At 48.7% G+C, this 16,244-nt stretch overlaps 1 protein-coding gene across 2 annotated transcripts in view; it reads left to right on the top strand.

Moving 5' to 3' along the window:
- fermt1 (fermitin family member 1) overlaps positions 1-15,899 on the top strand; it is a 114,171-nt gene extending 98,272 nt beyond the window's left edge. For both annotated transcript variants that reach the window (XM_038806298.1, XM_038806307.1), the window contains exons 14-15: positions 10,686-10,827; positions 14,983-15,899. In XM_038806298.1, coding sequence (XP_038662226.1) covers positions 10,686-10,827; positions 14,983-15,156 — 316 coding nt within the window. In that variant the 3' untranslated portion in view covers positions 15,157-15,899. The remainder of the gene's footprint in view (positions 1-10,685; positions 10,828-14,982) is intronic.
- Positions 15,900-16,244: the final 345 nt, after the last annotated feature.

Raw genomic sequence — 16,244 nt, 5'->3', positions numbered from 1 at the left:
GTGCTGTTGCAGCGGAGCTGAGGTGAGGGAGGGTTAGCCCAACCAAACCTTAGAAATTACTCTGGGCGGCAAATATAGCTATGATCAGGAAGTGGGTAGAAGGGGGAGGGATCATTATGGGAGCGGTATAGCCATCCGAGAGGGCCACCTGCAAAGGACCATGAAATTATGGCCAACCCAGAACTCAGACAGATACAGAGATTGTGTGTATATGAAACACAGGTAGCTAGACCTGATCGAAACCTCCCCCCTGCTCATTTGCATTCGAATGGCCCATTTCCCCGGAACAATAGGACTCCACTCAAGAAACCGATACAGCCACAGACTGATTGGCGCCATTCCCTTTACTCAGAGAGCCCAACTGCCAAGGTCAGTGACCGCTAAGGACCTGCCTAGCCACCAAGGCACCCGCCCCTTTATTGGCCGAAATTGAAGGCAGTGATCGGAGCCCTGTCGAACTATTGGGTCCAAGATCAAGGACCGCCCCAAAGAGCGCAAAATCCCAGAGGATAAAAGAGGACACAGCCATGTGTTCTGTCTCTTTTGGATCCGGCCTGTGCCAGTCTCCTTTGAATCTGGCCTGTTCCAGCCAACTGTAGCAAGAACAGCCAGCCAAGTTCAAGACCAACGATCACTACCTGATGGATGAGCCCAGCAGAGACAGAGCCACTTCTTCAAACCAGCCACGTGAGATCAAGAGAAAGGCCTTATCCATCTGCACAGTGCCGGTTGCCCTGAAGTTAAGTATAGGTTATTGTAGCTGATAGGTGCAGTTTAACCTGTAGTAGATATTGTGCTTGCATGTCAAAGTAGTCCTTGTGTGTAGATAAACCATCTTTTGAACTGACTAACTGGTTATGTGGTCATTTGACTGATATAAGGGAAAGACTTGTGGTTCACCAAAATAAATAGAAATACCCACAGTATTGGCGACGCTGTTGGGACATAACATCATATTATAAATAGAGATTCATTATTAAAAAGGGCAACAGCGGGTACAGGCGGCATCATGCAGGGGCACAAGTTTAGGAGCGCTGGTAACGGCAAATCTGCTGTTCTCGCCGGCTCGGTACTTTACTCTCACCGGTGGTGGTGGCGGCTGTGAGAGTTTGGGAACAGTGGCGGAACCATATGGGAGTGGAGGGAGCGTCGGTGTGGGCTCCAATTTGTGGCAATCACTGGTTTGTCCGGGGAGGTTGGATATCGGGTTTCGGAGGTGGCAGAGAGCAGGTATTGAGAGGCTGGTGGGATCTGTTTATTGATGGGAGCTTTCCATGTTTGGAGGATTTGGAGGAGGACTTCGAATTGTCGGGTGGGAATGGGTTTCACTTTCTGCAGGTGAGGGACTTTGTGCAAAGGCAGGTTTTGACCTTTCCCCTTCTACCGCCACAGGAGCACAGGGTAGTTTCTAAAACGGGAGTTGGGGAGGGGAAGGTCTCAGAAATTTATAAAGAACTTAGAGTGGGAGGGAACCCAGATAAGGGAGGTGAAGCACAGGTGGGAAGATGAGCTGGGAGGGGAGCTAGAGGCAGGTTTGTGGGAGGATGCTCTGAGCAGAGTCAACACATCCTCATTATGTGCCAGCCTGATACAATTCAAGATGGTCCACCAGGTACACATGATGGTGGCCCAGATGAGCAGATTTTTTGGGGTAGAGGACAGGTGTGTGAGGTGTGCAGGAGGGCCCACAAATCATGTCCACATGATTTGGACATATCCGCTGCTTAGGGGATTCTGGCAAGGATTTGCCGATGCCATGTCCATTGTGCTAAAAATTAGGGTGGTGCCAAGTCCGGAGGTGGCGATCTTTGGTGTGTCAGAATGGAGAGAGAGGCTGACATTTTGTCCTTTGCTTCCTTGGTAGCCTGGAGACAGACTTATTAGCGTGGAGGGACACGGAGCCTCCGAAATCGGGATATGGGTTAGCGACATGGCGGGGTTGCTCAGGCTTGAGAAGTTTGCCCTGAGAGGATCAGTGTTAGGGTTCTTCCGGAGGTAGCAGCCATTTATCAACCTCTTCGGGGAAAACTAAACTGCAAGCTGATACAATAAGGAGAAGGGGGTTAGGGAATAAGTGGGGTAGGGAGGGGGGGTTAGCGAATAAGTGGGGTAGGGAGGGGGGGGTTAGGGAATAAGTGGGGTAGGGGGAGTTAGTTTAGTTAGTTCAGTTTAAGTGGGATCAGCGAGAGGAGATGAAGGGACTCAGAAATTGTGTGTGTAGTCGGCGGGGTATGGTTGTTGTTTCACACTGAATTATGTTTACATTTGTATTTGTATCTTTTGTTGTTTTAAAACCATAAATGCCTCAATAAAATGTTTGTTGAAAAAAAAAATTTCATCTAATTCAAGCAAAAAGAAATTAAACACTGAAATGTTTTTAACCACATTTGCCAGGCAATTTACATTTTTGCATTTTTTTCCACGTGGACCAAAATATGTCCCCCTTCAGTTTATGACACAGGCTATCTTCCATCAATACAGAGACAGATAACACGTGCTGCCACCTGGTGCCATTACTGACCTGTAAAAAGAAAAGAGGAAAGTGCCAAAATAACTCTCTCCATGGCAAAGCGTCTGGCCTCATTGCTTCTCTGCAGCAACCCAGTCAGACTGTTGGGAAGACTGAAGACACTAACTGCATACACTGAGGCAGGGCAAATCTACTGTATTGCCTCTTGGGTGTTGAAAAATGAAAGATGCAAATAAAATAACTGAACATTATTAGTTATTAATTTCTGTAAAACTATCCGTCCTAAATCACATTGTTTCTAATAATTTACTCAACCAACATCTGATCTCAAAAGTTATCAACAACTTGCAGATTTATTATACTCTGTGTGACTGTTCATAGAATCCCTACATTGCAGAAGGAGGCCATTTGGCCCATTGAGCCTCCGAAAGATCATTCTACCCAGATCCACTCCACCATCTACCCCACACCATCCCCATAACCTAACCTGTACATCAAGGGGCAATTTAGCATGGCCAATCCATCTAACTGCACATCTCTAGACTGTTGGAGGAAACCGGAGCACCCGGAAAAAACGTATCTCCAAGCACTTCAGATGGGAAAAGGAGAACACTGGTCCAGAGGACAGAAAGATTAATCAGAGAAACAAGACGTACGTTGGGGGTGGATTTTAAAGATGTTTTTGAAGGAAGGAAGCAAAAAAGGCAAAATGACTTAAGAACATAGTTCCAAAGGACAAAAAGCAATCTTGAATGGTGAAGTGTTAGGGTTCAGAAAAGGCCATTTGGCCCAACATGTCTGTGCCAGCTCTCCAAATGAGCATTATGACTTCATGCCGACTTCCGGTTGCGGTGATGCGGAGCTAAGCCGCACGTTCGGTAGCTCCTGCTATTTTTGGTCTTTTGGGCTCTTTTAAGGGCCTGTAGCGGTGCTGGTTGGACTTTTCCCCGTGTGGGAACACATCCACGGTGCTTATCTGCCGGTGGATGGACTGGACCAGGAGCGGAGCGGTCAAAAAATCGGCTTTGGAGCAGAGAAAGGTGCGAGGCAGGAAAAACAAGATGGCGGCGGGCGGGGAAGTGGCAGCAGTGGGTGCAGGAGCAGCAGGAGCTGCTTCAGCGCTGCTTCAGAGAGCTGAAGGCTGAGATCCTGGAACCGTTTAAGGCCTCGCTGGACATACTCATGGCGACTCAGGCGGCTCAGGGTTCAGAGATCCGAGAGCTACGGCAAAAGGCCTCGGAGAGCGAGGACGAACTCCTGGGCCTGGCAGTGAAGGTGGAGTCGCACGAGGCGCTCCACAAGAAGTGGCTAGCGAGAATGGAAGAGATGGAGAACCGCTCCCGTCGGAAGAACCTGTGGATTCTGGGCCTCCCGGAGGGGCTGGAAGGTTCGGATTTGGGGGCCTCCGTGGCTGTCATACTAACTCATTAATGGGCGCGGGGTCGTTCCAAGGACAGTTGGAGCTGGAGGGTGCCCATCGAGTGCTGTTGAGGAAGCCCAGGCCGAACAAGCTGCCTAGGGCGGTGCTGGTCCGTTTTCACCGCTTTGTTGACCGTGAGTGTGAGCTGAGATGGGCGAAGAAGGAAAGGAGCAGCAAGTGGGAGAATGCGGAGATCAGGATCTATCAGGACTGGAGCGCGGAGGTGGCGAAGAGAAGGGCTGGTTTCAATCGGGCAAAGGGAGTGCTTCACAGGAAGTTGGTGAAGTTTGGCCTGCTACAGCCGGCCCGCCTCTGGGTCACTTACAAGGACCGCCAGCTCTACTTCAATTCTCCGGAGGAGGCCTGGGCCTTTGTCCAGGCAGAGAAGCTGGACTCGAACTGAGGACTGGGGGGCTGGGGAATGATGTACATAGTCCGTAGGCTTTGTCCTCCTTGGTATCCTTTTGCTTTTATTGGTTGTGTTTGATGATGCCTTTTTGCTTTTCTGCTTTTTCGCTTTTTGGGGCTGTTATTTATTTATTTGGGTGCCTTTTCGTTTTTTCACTGGTGGAGGGCTGGGGAGCTGTTTGCGGTCCCGCTGGGTCATATGCCCGTCTTTTTCCCACCTGTTGGGTCCGGGGGGGGGCAGGGTTTGGGATGGAAACGCAGGAAGAAAACGGGGGGGGGGTACAAGGTTGCTGCTGCAGGGGCCGAAGGGGAACTGCTGGTGATGGGGGAGGTTGGGAGGGGGGGTCTGCCACCGTGGGGAACGGGCCTGGGGGGTTCTGCGGGCACGTGGTGAGCCGAGGGAGAGCTATGGCTGACCGGCGCAGAGGGAGGGGGAAGACCCCCCCCAGATTCGGCTGGTCACATGGAACATGAGGGGGCTGAATGGACCGGTGAAGCGGTCCCGGGTCTTGGTGCATTTGAAGGGGCTGGGAGCGGACATGGCTATGCTCCAGGAGACTCACCTTAAGGTGGCGGATCAGGTGAGGCTGAGAAGAGGCTGGGTTGGGCAGGTGTTTCACTCGGGGCAAGATGCGAAGAATCGAGGGTTGGCGATTTTAGTTGGCAAGAGCTTGTCGTTTGTGGCGTCGAGTGTGGTGGCGGACAGTGGAGGTAGATACGTAACGGTGAGTGGTAGGCTTCACGGGGAGCGGGTGGTTCTGGTTAATGTGTACGGCCCCAACTGGGACGATGGGGGCTTCTTGCGGCGAATGTTGAGCCTGATCCCGGACCTGGAGACGGGGGGCTTCATCTTGGGAGGGGATTTTAACACTGTGTTGGATCCAGCTCTGGATCGTTCGAGGCCAAGGACAGGCAAGAGGCCTGCGGCGGCCACAGTGCTGAGGGGGTTTATGGATCAGATGGGAGGGGTAGATCCTTGGAGGTTTTAGAGGCCGGGAGGTCGGGAGTTTTCCTTTTTCTCTCATGTCCACAAGACTTATTTCCGGATTGACTTTTTTGTCCTCAGCGAGAGTGGTGGGGGCGGAGTATTCGGCGATAGTCATATCTGACCATGCTCCGCATTTGGTGGACCTGGAGTTGGGGGAGGGGAAGGATCAGCACCCGCTGTGGAGGTTAGATGTGGGGCTTCAGGCAGAGGAGGAAGTATGTGGGCGGGTCCGTAGGGGTATAGAGGGGTATTTGGAAGCTAATGACAATGGGGAGGTGCAAGTTGGAGTGGTCTGGGAAGCGCTGAAGTCGGTAGTTAGAGGGGAGCTGATATCTATTCGGGCACACAGGGAGAGGGGGGAGAGGGTTGAGAGGGAGAGGTCGGTGGAAGAAATGGTAAGGGTGGACAGGAGGTATGCGGATGTCCCGGAAGAGGGGCTATTGAGGAAGCGTTGCAGTCTCCAAACGGAGTTCGATATACTGACCACCCGGAAGGCGGAGGCGCAGTGGAGGAGGGCGCAGGGGACGGTATATGAGTACGGGGAGAAGGCAAGTCGGATGCTGGCCCACCAGCTCCGGAAGCGGGATGCAGCGAGAGAGATAGGGGGAGCCACAGATGCAGGAGGGAACCTGGTGCGGAGTGGTAGGGATATTAATGGGGTGTTCAGATAAGCTGGAGTTCCCAAGAGTGGAGGATGAGCGGGTGGGGGGGGGGGGTCTGGGGGCCCCAATCGAGTTGGAGGAGCTGATGGAGGCGCTGGGGACAGGGAAAGCACCGTGGCCTGACGGGTTCCCGGTGGAGTTTTATAAGAAGTTTTCAGATCTGCTGGGCCCGCTGCTTGTGAGGACCCTGAATGAGGCGAGGGAGGGGGGGACTTTACCCCCGACGATGTCAAGAGCAATAATCTCACTGATCCTGAAGCGGGATAAGGACCCCCTCCAGTGTGGGTCTTGCAGGCCGATTTCGCTCCTCAACGTGGACGCAAAGTTGTTGGCTAAGATACTGTCCAGGAGGGTGGAAGATGTGGTCCCGATGGTTATCCATGAGGACCAAACGGGGTTTGTGAAGGGGAGGCAGCTGAATGTCAATGTGTGGCGGCTTCTCAATGTCATGATGATGGTGTCGGCAGATGGGGAGGCGGAAATAGTAGCATCGATGGATGCGGAGAAAGCTTTTGACAGGGTGGAGTGGAGCTACCTGTGGGAGGTGCTGAGGAGGTTTGGGTTTGGTGAGGGATTCATCAGCTGGGTGAGGTTGCTGTACAGCTCCCCGGTGGCGATTGTGGTGACGAATGGGAGGAGGTCGGAGGACTTTCGGCTAACCCTAACCCTTGTCTCCCCTGCGTTAGCGATTGAGCCCTTGGCCATGGTGCTGAGGGATTCGAAGAACTTGAGGGGGATTGTGCAGGGGGGGAGGGGGGGGGTGGAGGAGCACCGGTTGTTGCTGTACGCGGATGATTTACTGTTGTACATCGTGGATCCAGCGGGGGGGGGGGGGGGGGGGTGCCAGAGGTGCTGAGGATACTTGGGGAGTTGGGGGATTTTTTGGGCTATAAGCTCAACGTGGGGAAGTGTGAGCTGTTTGTGCTGCACCTGGGGGACCAGGAGAGGGAGATAGGAGAGCTCCCGTTGAAGAGGGCGGTGAGGAGCTTTAGATATCTTGGGTTCCAGATAGCTAGGAGCTGGGGGGCCCTGCACAGGCTAAACTTTGAGGCTGGTGGAACAGATGGAGGAGAAGTTTAGGAGGTGGGATGCGCTGCCACTCTCTTTGGCGGGTAAGGTCCAGTCAGTTAAGATGATGGTGCTCCCGAGGTTTTTGTTTCTCTTCCAGTGCCTCCCCATATTGATCCTGAAGGCTTTTTTTAGTAGGGTTAATAAGAGTACTCTGGAGTTCATGTGGGCGCGGAAGACCCCGAGAGTGAGGAGGGTATTCCTGGAGCGAGGCAGGGAGGTAGGCGGGTTGGCGTTGCCCAACTTGTGTGGGTATTACTGGGCTGCGAACTTGGCAATGATCCGTAGGTGGGTGATGGAGGGAGAGGGTGCCGCATGGAAGAGGTTAGAGGTGGCGTCCTGTGTGGGTACGAGTTTGGAGGCATTGGTGATGGCCCCGCTCCCACTCCCCCCGGCAAGGTATTCTACGAGTCCAGTAGTGTTGGCTTCCCTCAAAATTTGGGGTCAGTGGAGGTGGCATGGGGGGGGGGGAAGTGAAGGCCTCAGTGTGGGCCCAGATACGGGGCAATCACCGGTTTGCACCAGGGAGAATAGATGGTGGGTCTTTGAGTTGGCATAGGGCAGGCATCAGGCGGATGGGGGACCTTTTCTTCGATGGGAAGTTTGCGACTTTAGAGGAGTTGGAGGGGAAGTGGGGTCTCCCCTGGGAATATTTTCAGATATATGCAGATCAGGGCGTTTGTTAAGCGGCAGGTGGCGGAGTTCCCGCTACTAACGCCTAGGGGGGTGCAGGATAGGGTGCTCTCGGGGATGTAAGTCGGTGAGGGTAGGATCTCGGCAATTTATCAGGTGATGCAGGAGGAGGAGGAGGAGGCCTCGGTGGAAGAGCTGAAAGTGAAGTGGCAGGAGGAGCTAGGGGAAGAGATCGATGAGGGGATGTGGACGGACGCCCTGGGGAGGATGAACTCGTCCTCTTCTTGCGCACGGCTCAACTTAATTCAGCTGAAGGTGCTGCATAGGGTGCACATGACTGGGGCCAGGATGAGCCGGTTCTTTGGGGGAGAGGACAGATGTGGGAGGTGTTCGGGAGGCCCGGCGAACCACACCCACATGTCCTGGGCGTGTCCGGCGTTGGAGGGGTTTTGGAAGGGGGTGGCGGGGGCCTTGTCCAAGGTGGTCAGTTCCAGGGTGGAACCTGGCTGGCGGCTCGCGATCTTTGGGGTAGCGTCGGAGCCGGGAGTACAGGAGGCGAGAGAGGGCGGTATCCTGGCCTTTGCGTCTCTAGTAGCCCGGCGTAGGTTTCTTTTACAGTGGAGGGACGCGAAGCCCCCGAGCCCGGAGGATGGATTAACGACATGGCCGGGTTCATCACGCTGGAGAAGGTCAAGTTTGCCCTGAGGGGGTCGGTGCAAGGATTATTCCGGCGGTGGCAGCCCTTTCTCGATTTTCTGGAGGAGGGTTAGAGGGTGGTCAATCTCAGCAGCAACCCGGGGGGTTGGGGGGCAAGGGAGGGTGGGTTAGGGATCTGTTAAGGGGGTTTGTTTTTGCGACTGTTTGTTTGCTACTTTCTTGTTTTTTGAATTGATATTAATGTATTGCTTTGTATTGGGGGGGGGGGGGTTCTTCTTTCTGTTTATTTCTATACCTTGTTTATTTTATTGTTGGGAGAAAATTTGTTGTTGAAAAATTTGAATAAAAATTATTTAATTTTTAAAAATGACTTCATGCCATTCCAGTGCCGTTTCCCTGCACCCATGCACGTTGTTTCTATTTAAATAATCATCTAATGTCCTCTCGGAATACTTTGATTAAACATTCCTCCACCACACTTCCAGGCAGAGCATTCCAGACTCAAGTGAAAAAAATATTCTCACGTCACATTTGCTTCTCTTGTAAATCACTTTAAATCTGTGCCCTCTCGTTCTCCATTCTATTACGAGTGGGAATTGTTTCTCCCTATCTGCTCTGTACAGCTCCTTCTTCTCTCCAGTGAGAGGGAGAAGCAATATGCCAGAGTTGAAAGTAAGACAAGGAGAGAATAGGGGAAAATTGTTCAGATAAGGTGGGATGAAACAGGACCTCATGTCAATAAGAACACAAGATAGTTACAGATGAGAAAAATCATACAACTCATCATTTCCCATTCATCCAGGAAGACCCTGTGGTCGCCTTGTTAAGGCTTCAGGCTCGCTCCCAATTCTCTACTTGTAATTACAACAAACACAGTTTACGAAGCCAGACTTAGAACTCATACATTAGAAATTTGGACCATTACGCATGCAGTGAACAGGAATAATAATCCAAAGAATAAACAATCACCCTTTTACTGTCATACTTTGCACCAGGTATTACACAGGCTCCCCACCAAGAATTCCTCTCCTTAATAAAAATGAAAGCTGGAAACACAATGCTATAAGACTACGTTATACAGGTGAGGTAATGGTGACTGCTCTTGTCATCAGGTAACATTTGACCAAGTGTGGCATCTTGGAGTCCTGGCAAAAACTGAAGTCAATGGGCAGCTCTAACCACAGTCAAGAAGCTCGTCTCCCTCTCGGACGAAGTATCGCTTTTGATAGGCATTCTTTCCACCACAATGAATATTCACGTCTTCCCCCAACAACACACAATGGCAGCAGAGTTTACCATTTACAAAATGCACTGCAGTAACTCACTGAGGCTCCTTCAACAGCGCCTTCCAAACCTACAATCTCTACCACATGAAAGGACAAAGAGATACCTGGGAGCGGAGCACCACCACCTGTAAGATCCCCCCCGCAAGCCACTCACCGTCCTGACATGGACATATATTGTCGTTCCTTCACTGTCACTGAGTCAAAATTGTGGAAATCCCTCCCTCACAGAACTGTACCTACACTACATAGATTGCAACGGTTCAAGAAGGTAACTCACCACCATCTTCTGAAGGGCAATTAGGGATGGGCAGCGAATGCTGGGATGGGCAGCGAATATGGGCAAGGCTGATATAATTAAAAAAGTTAAAACCAATAATCAAATTTGTTTGCATGATATACACTATATACAGATTATTATAATATAATAATCTTTATTGTCACAAGTAGGCTTACATTAACACTGCAATGAAGATACTGTGAAAATCCCCTAGTCGCCACATTCCAGCAGCTGGTCGGGTACACGGAGGGAGAATTCAAAATGACCAAATTATAGAGCAGATAATTCAGAGTACGTCATGTGACTGCCTACTTGCAAATTAAGTGTAGGTTCAATGAATGTTGAGGATGCACATCACCTACTTCAGCCTGAGCAGCATCCAAGGCAGATTGATGACATTGAAACCAGCAGCAGGCAGATTATGGCCAAAACTGGCAAGTATTCATTCAGATTCGCCAATATTGTGCTAAAGGAAATTGCAGCTCATGCAAGGCTGATGTTAATCAGTAAGATTCCACATGATGGTTTCCACACACAAACACAATAACCCCTACCTAAATCTGTACATTTTGGCCTCATTACATTTTTGAACATCTTCCAGGGTACTATTGTAATGCATTCTTTATCCACAAATAACAAAAGCTACATTTCAGTACAAAGTGTTTAGAGAGCCTAGTACCTATAAAGTTACATAATGTGAGATCTTTATATTTGTTATTATGTAATTGTTCTTAAGAATGCAATTTATTTTGAAAGCCGAAAGGAAAATGTGATTATTTAAACCCAACTGCATCACAAAATTGCTCACTTCTATAGATTCAGAGGAACGAAGAAAGATGAACTGTTGGGTGTCTCCTACAATCGATTAATAAGAATAGATATGGCAACAAAGGATCCGATCACAACATGGAGATATAGCAACATAAAACAGTGGAATGTCAACTGGGAAATCAGACAGGTGAGTTACAAATTAGCCTACCATCATTTCAAAAACTCAAAAATAACAGGGGATCTTATTTGGCATATCATTATCCAATGAAGAGATTAAAGAGTACTTTACTGATGCTACTCCGTAACTGTTATGGATGCCTTGTCAGCTTTCAACAATGGCTAAGAGGGGGTAGCACGGTGGTGCAGTGGTTGGCACTGCTGCCTCACGACACCGAGGTCCCAGGTTCGATCCCTGCTCTTGGTCACTGTCCGTGTGGAGTTTGCACATTCTCCCCGTGTTTGCGTGGGTTTCGCCCTGACAATCCAAAGATGTGCAGGGTAGGTTTTGGCCACGCTAAATTGCCCCTTAATTGGAAAAAATGAATTGGGTACTCTAAATTTATTTTTAAAAACATAAAAAAACACAGTGGCCAAGAGACTGGATCAGATGCCATAACTTTTTTAAGGTTCAATGGGGTGCAGAAAGACGAATTTGTTCCAGGAGTGATAATATAAGAAATTTTATAACCAAACTTTATTAAAACGAAAAATAAAACCATATTTAAACTTTTACTTCAGCTCTAACACTGACAGATTGCATGCAATTTCTTAACCTTAACACACTAGTTGCCAGTAGACATTACATTAAATAACCATGCCGCTCTCACAGACAGGCCAAGGCAATACTTGCATTTACTTAGCAATTTTTCTTCTGTTAGGGACATTTGTTTACAACCCTTTTCCAAAGTCCCCCTTGGTGGCAACTTTTATGACCTTATTGGATGTTTTACATAACCTTCTCCCTGCTCAAAGCAGCATTTCTTCTCTTTCTGTTTCTCTAAGCTCCACCCAGCCCCTCAAGCAAAGGTTCTCCCCTGTGATGGCCAGACTTGAATCCATTATCGTTATCTTAGCTGTCTGATTTCCCACTCCCGTTTCTACAAAAGAGAGCTATGCCATTTATATGCAACTAACCTTCCATTGAAGGACAAATTGGTCATCAGACTCTGTGACGGGCTAATGGCTGGTCAAACAAAGTTGACCTGAATGACAATGGATCTTGAGTGGATAATCCTGACTGAACCAGGGCATCCTGTATATTCCCACTAGCGAGGTTACGTCTGAATGGGACAAGCTAACTCAGGCTGTGGAGAATCCCTCTGACACTGCTGCTAGCAGTCTTTTCCCTCAATCTGTTTAACCCTACATCTTGGACTCTATTTCTGCACCCAAGTTCCCTCTCCCTATCATGACAATAAGCAAACACTATGATATGTATTGGTTAATAGAAACTCCTATGTTTCATCATTCACTCTTCCTTGATATTTGAAAATAAAAAATTCTTCCTGCTTAAACTAAAACTTAAATGAAATTATTTTTGAAAACATTTCATTGGGCGCAATAATGAAAACGACAACATTTTGCGTACAGACTTTCTTCTTGACAACGTCGGAGCTATCTTTTACACAGATATATTTATATAATAATAATCTTTATTAGTGTCACTAGTGGGTTTACATTAATCCTGCAATAAAGTTACTGTGAATATCTCCTGGTTGCCAAACTACAGCATCTGTTCGGCAACACTGGGAGAATTCAATGTCCAATTCACCTAACAAGCATGTCTTTCGGTGCTTCACAGCACCATGGTCCCAGGTTCGATTCCCGCTTTGGTCACTGTCTGTGCAAAGTCTGCATGTTCTCCCCGTGTTTGCGTGAGTTTCCTCCGGGTGCTCCGGTTTCCTCCCACAGTCCAAAGATTGCAGGTTATGTGGATTGGCCATGCTAAATTGCCCTTAGTATCCAAAAAAAAAGTTAGGTGTGGTTACTGGGTTATGGGGATGGGGTGGCGGTGGGCTTAAGTAGGGTGCTCTTTCCAAGGGCCAGTGCAGACTCAATGGGCTGAATGGCCTCCTGCACTATAAATTCTATGATTCGGAGCTTGTGGAAGGAAACCGGTGCACTTAGAGGAAACCCACGCAGACTCGGGGAGAACATGCAGACTTCACAGACAGTGACCTAAGCCAGGAATCGAACCCGGGTCCCTGGCACTGTGAAGCAACAGTACTAATCACTGTGCTACTGTACCCCCTTCAAGGGCAATGAGATTGGTAATAAATGCTGGCCTAGCCAACAGCACCCACATCCTGAGAAAGAATAATTCTAAAAAAGTACTTGAAAATCAGGAAATATCACCCCATGAGAAGTGACCGCTTCACACAAGCTAGCTGGTACCTTCACACATCTGCACTTTGCACATTAAACGTGAGGAATTAATTTGATTTACGCCTTGGCAATTGTAATGCTTGCCATATGATGATGGATAGACCTAAGTCACGCTTCCAAGTTGCATGCAATCTTTTTTTTAAATTTTTAATAAGAAACCGAATTTGGAAGTTTAAGGGGCGCGATTCTCCCAGACAGGGAGAAATCGTAAGGCTGGCGTCAAAACCGGGCGGGTTTGACGCCAGCCTCCCCCTCCCCGACCGGGAACCGATTCTGGTCCCCGGTCGGGGCTAGTATGCCGCGGCCGTGAACTCCGGCATCGCGGGCTTAACGAATTTCGTTAAGCCCGCTTGCCAGTGTTTGCGACGGCTGACGCGTCGCATGACATCAGCCGTGCATGCGCGGATTGGAAGACTCCAACCCGCGCATGTGCGGATGACGTCATCGCGCATTTGCGCGAAACCCGCGCATGCGCGGTCCGGGATGCCCCTCAGCCGCCCCGCGAATTGATACAGCGGGGCGGCGGAAGGACAAAGAGTGCGCGGGGATCGGACCCGCTGCCCGCGATCGATGCCCACCGATCGCGGGCCCATGGCACCCTTGGCACTGCCGTGCCAATCGGTGCCATGGTTGCCAAGATCAGGACTTTACGGACGTTTTTACGAATGGCCAGACCAGGTGTGTTTGCCGTTCGTAAAAACGGCCGTAAAGGGCTTGGAATTCGGCCCATCGGCCAGCTGAGAATCGCTGCTCGCCGTAAAAAAAACGGCGGCAGCGATTCGTGTCGGGCGTGGGGTGGGGGAGAATAGCGGGAGGGCGTCGGACTAGCGTGGCCGTAAAAATTTACGACCCCCGCTATTCTCCGCACCGTCGTGAGTGCGGAGAATTGCACCCAAGGTCTATAAAAATAGGAATAATTTTGAAATCCCATAGGTTCAGTCTGATTTAAAAAAAACATGTTTGAATTGTTTAAGGAAGCACACCTTGGCTTTATAAACAGTGCCATAGAATTCAAAAGTTTCTAAAATCAATAGCTAGATCCCAGCGGGAATACTCCGAGTACCACGCTTTAAGAAGAGCGTGTAGAGGAGATTTACATTGCAGATGCCAGGACGTGAGACCTCCGTTATGTTGAGAGAATAGAGAAGCTGGCACTGCTCTCCTTGGAGCAGCAATGGTTAGGGGGAAATTGTATAGATGTGTTCAAAATCATGAAGGATTTTAATCATGTTATAATTTGGAATGCATGATAGTGTGGTGGAAGCAGATTCTGTAATAATTTTCAAAAGGCAATTAGATGAAGACTCAAAACGGGGGTAGAGATGGGTTTGTGGGGGGTGGGGGGGGGCGGTTGGTGGTGTGGTTGGCGTGTGGCAGCATCCCTACCTCTGGGCCAGAATCCCTGTGTTCTCAGTCCACCTCAGGCCCATGGAAGGTCCATTCACAGGGTGACCAAACAGTCTGCAAATGCTACCCGTGCGCCGGGCGGTGGTAAGAGTGGGAGAGTTTCCTGATCAGCCAGACAGCAAACCACTGCAGTACTTACACCAAGCACAACCATGGGCCAATCCAATGGAAGCCAATAGTCACTAATGCCCTTTCCAGGCATGGTACCTGGTAGGAGGAGAGGCAGGAGAACGGGATTAATTTGGTGATTCTTTCGGGGAACTGACGCAAGCATTCTGAACCAAATGTCCTCCTTCTGTGCCCCATCAGTCAATGATTCCGTAAACTGGAGTTTATATTATTTTTTAAAATGTTTTAAGGAAGGAACTAGGAACACCACATTGATTCACTGCCGGTGATTAATGTTTTTGCAACATTATTCATTCTAGGAGATAGCTCCATCTACTGGAAAGTTAAGGAACCTTTTTATATATTCTGTATAGAATTGCATTTTGACGCAAATCGCTATGTCACCTCAAAATCACAAATAATCTGTCAATTTTAATTTCAGGTTGAAATTGAATTTGATCAGAGTGTGGCCATAGCACTCACATGCCTCAATGCAAATTGCAAGATTGTTCACGAATACATTGGCGGCTATATATTTCTGTCAACACGTTCCAAGGACCAGAATGAGACCCTGGATGAAGAGCTGTTCCACAAACTCACTGGTGGTCAAGATTAATGTAAAAACAGCAAATTTGAACTGTGGTACAACATGGTGTAAAATATCGTTTTTGGTAGGAGGCCAAAAATAACTAAAACTGAGTTATTTGCTGTGTGCAGCAACAACTACCTATGGAATAACTAAATTTTACTCGTTCATTGTATTGTAATTTTTTATATATATATTTTCCAGATTGTTTCAATATTTCCAACCAGTAATAACAAAACTATATGCAGTACATTACAGGCTGTGTTGGCTGGGTAACTTGAACCCTTTAAAGTGATTGTTTTTATCCATAGAATCCCAACAAGTGCAGAAGGAGATCATTCGGTCCATCTAGTCTGCACCGACCCTCTGAAAGAACACCCTACCCAAGCCCACTCCCCCACCCTATCCCCGTAACCGTACCTAACTTGCACATCTATTGACACTAGGGGACAATTTTAGCATGGCCAAACCACATAACCTGCACATCTTTGGGCTGTTGGAGGAAAGCTATGCAGAAACATGGAGAACGTGCAAACTCCACACAGTCACCCAAAGCCGTAATTGATTCCAGGTCCCCGGTGCTATGAGGAAGCAGTGCTAAACACTTTGCCACCGTGCCGCCCTTGAATCGATTGTGCACAATGCAGTTGAGTTCCCTTCAGCAGGGTAACAGTCACTATTTAATCTTTGTATGTTAACCTTAAAAAGTACTTATTGCATGATCAGAGCGACTGAAGATGTGAAAAATAAATTTTTGAAGAGAAACCACTGGATACTTTTGGTTCCCACTGATTATCTTTAATAAGTGAAAAGTATCAAGGAATTAAATACTTTTCGGATTTCAGAGTTAAATATCGGTGGGTTTTTTTCAACCTCGCACACTGCCCTTGATTATGGCCGTCGAGTAGGACTCCTACCTATAAAATACCCTGATGACCCGGGCTATATTTCTGCGTTCATTTACCTCTGTTTGTGTGTGAGGTGAGTGACAACGAGAGGCGGAAGGCAGTCTGCTGAGGAAAATTGTTTCATTGATGGGTCTGGAGCATGGCCGCAATTCCGTCACAGGCACCTTTTCAACTTATTTTTGAAAGAAACATCAGATCGTCTGTGCCAAT

The sequence above is a fragment of the Scyliorhinus canicula genome, chromosome 1 (genome assembly GCF_902713615.1).
Source record: "Scyliorhinus canicula chromosome 1, sScyCan1.1, whole genome shotgun sequence".
Taxonomy (NCBI): domain Eukaryota; kingdom Metazoa; phylum Chordata; class Chondrichthyes; order Carcharhiniformes; family Scyliorhinidae; genus Scyliorhinus; species Scyliorhinus canicula.
This window is presented reverse-complemented; position numbering and strand designations above follow the sequence as displayed.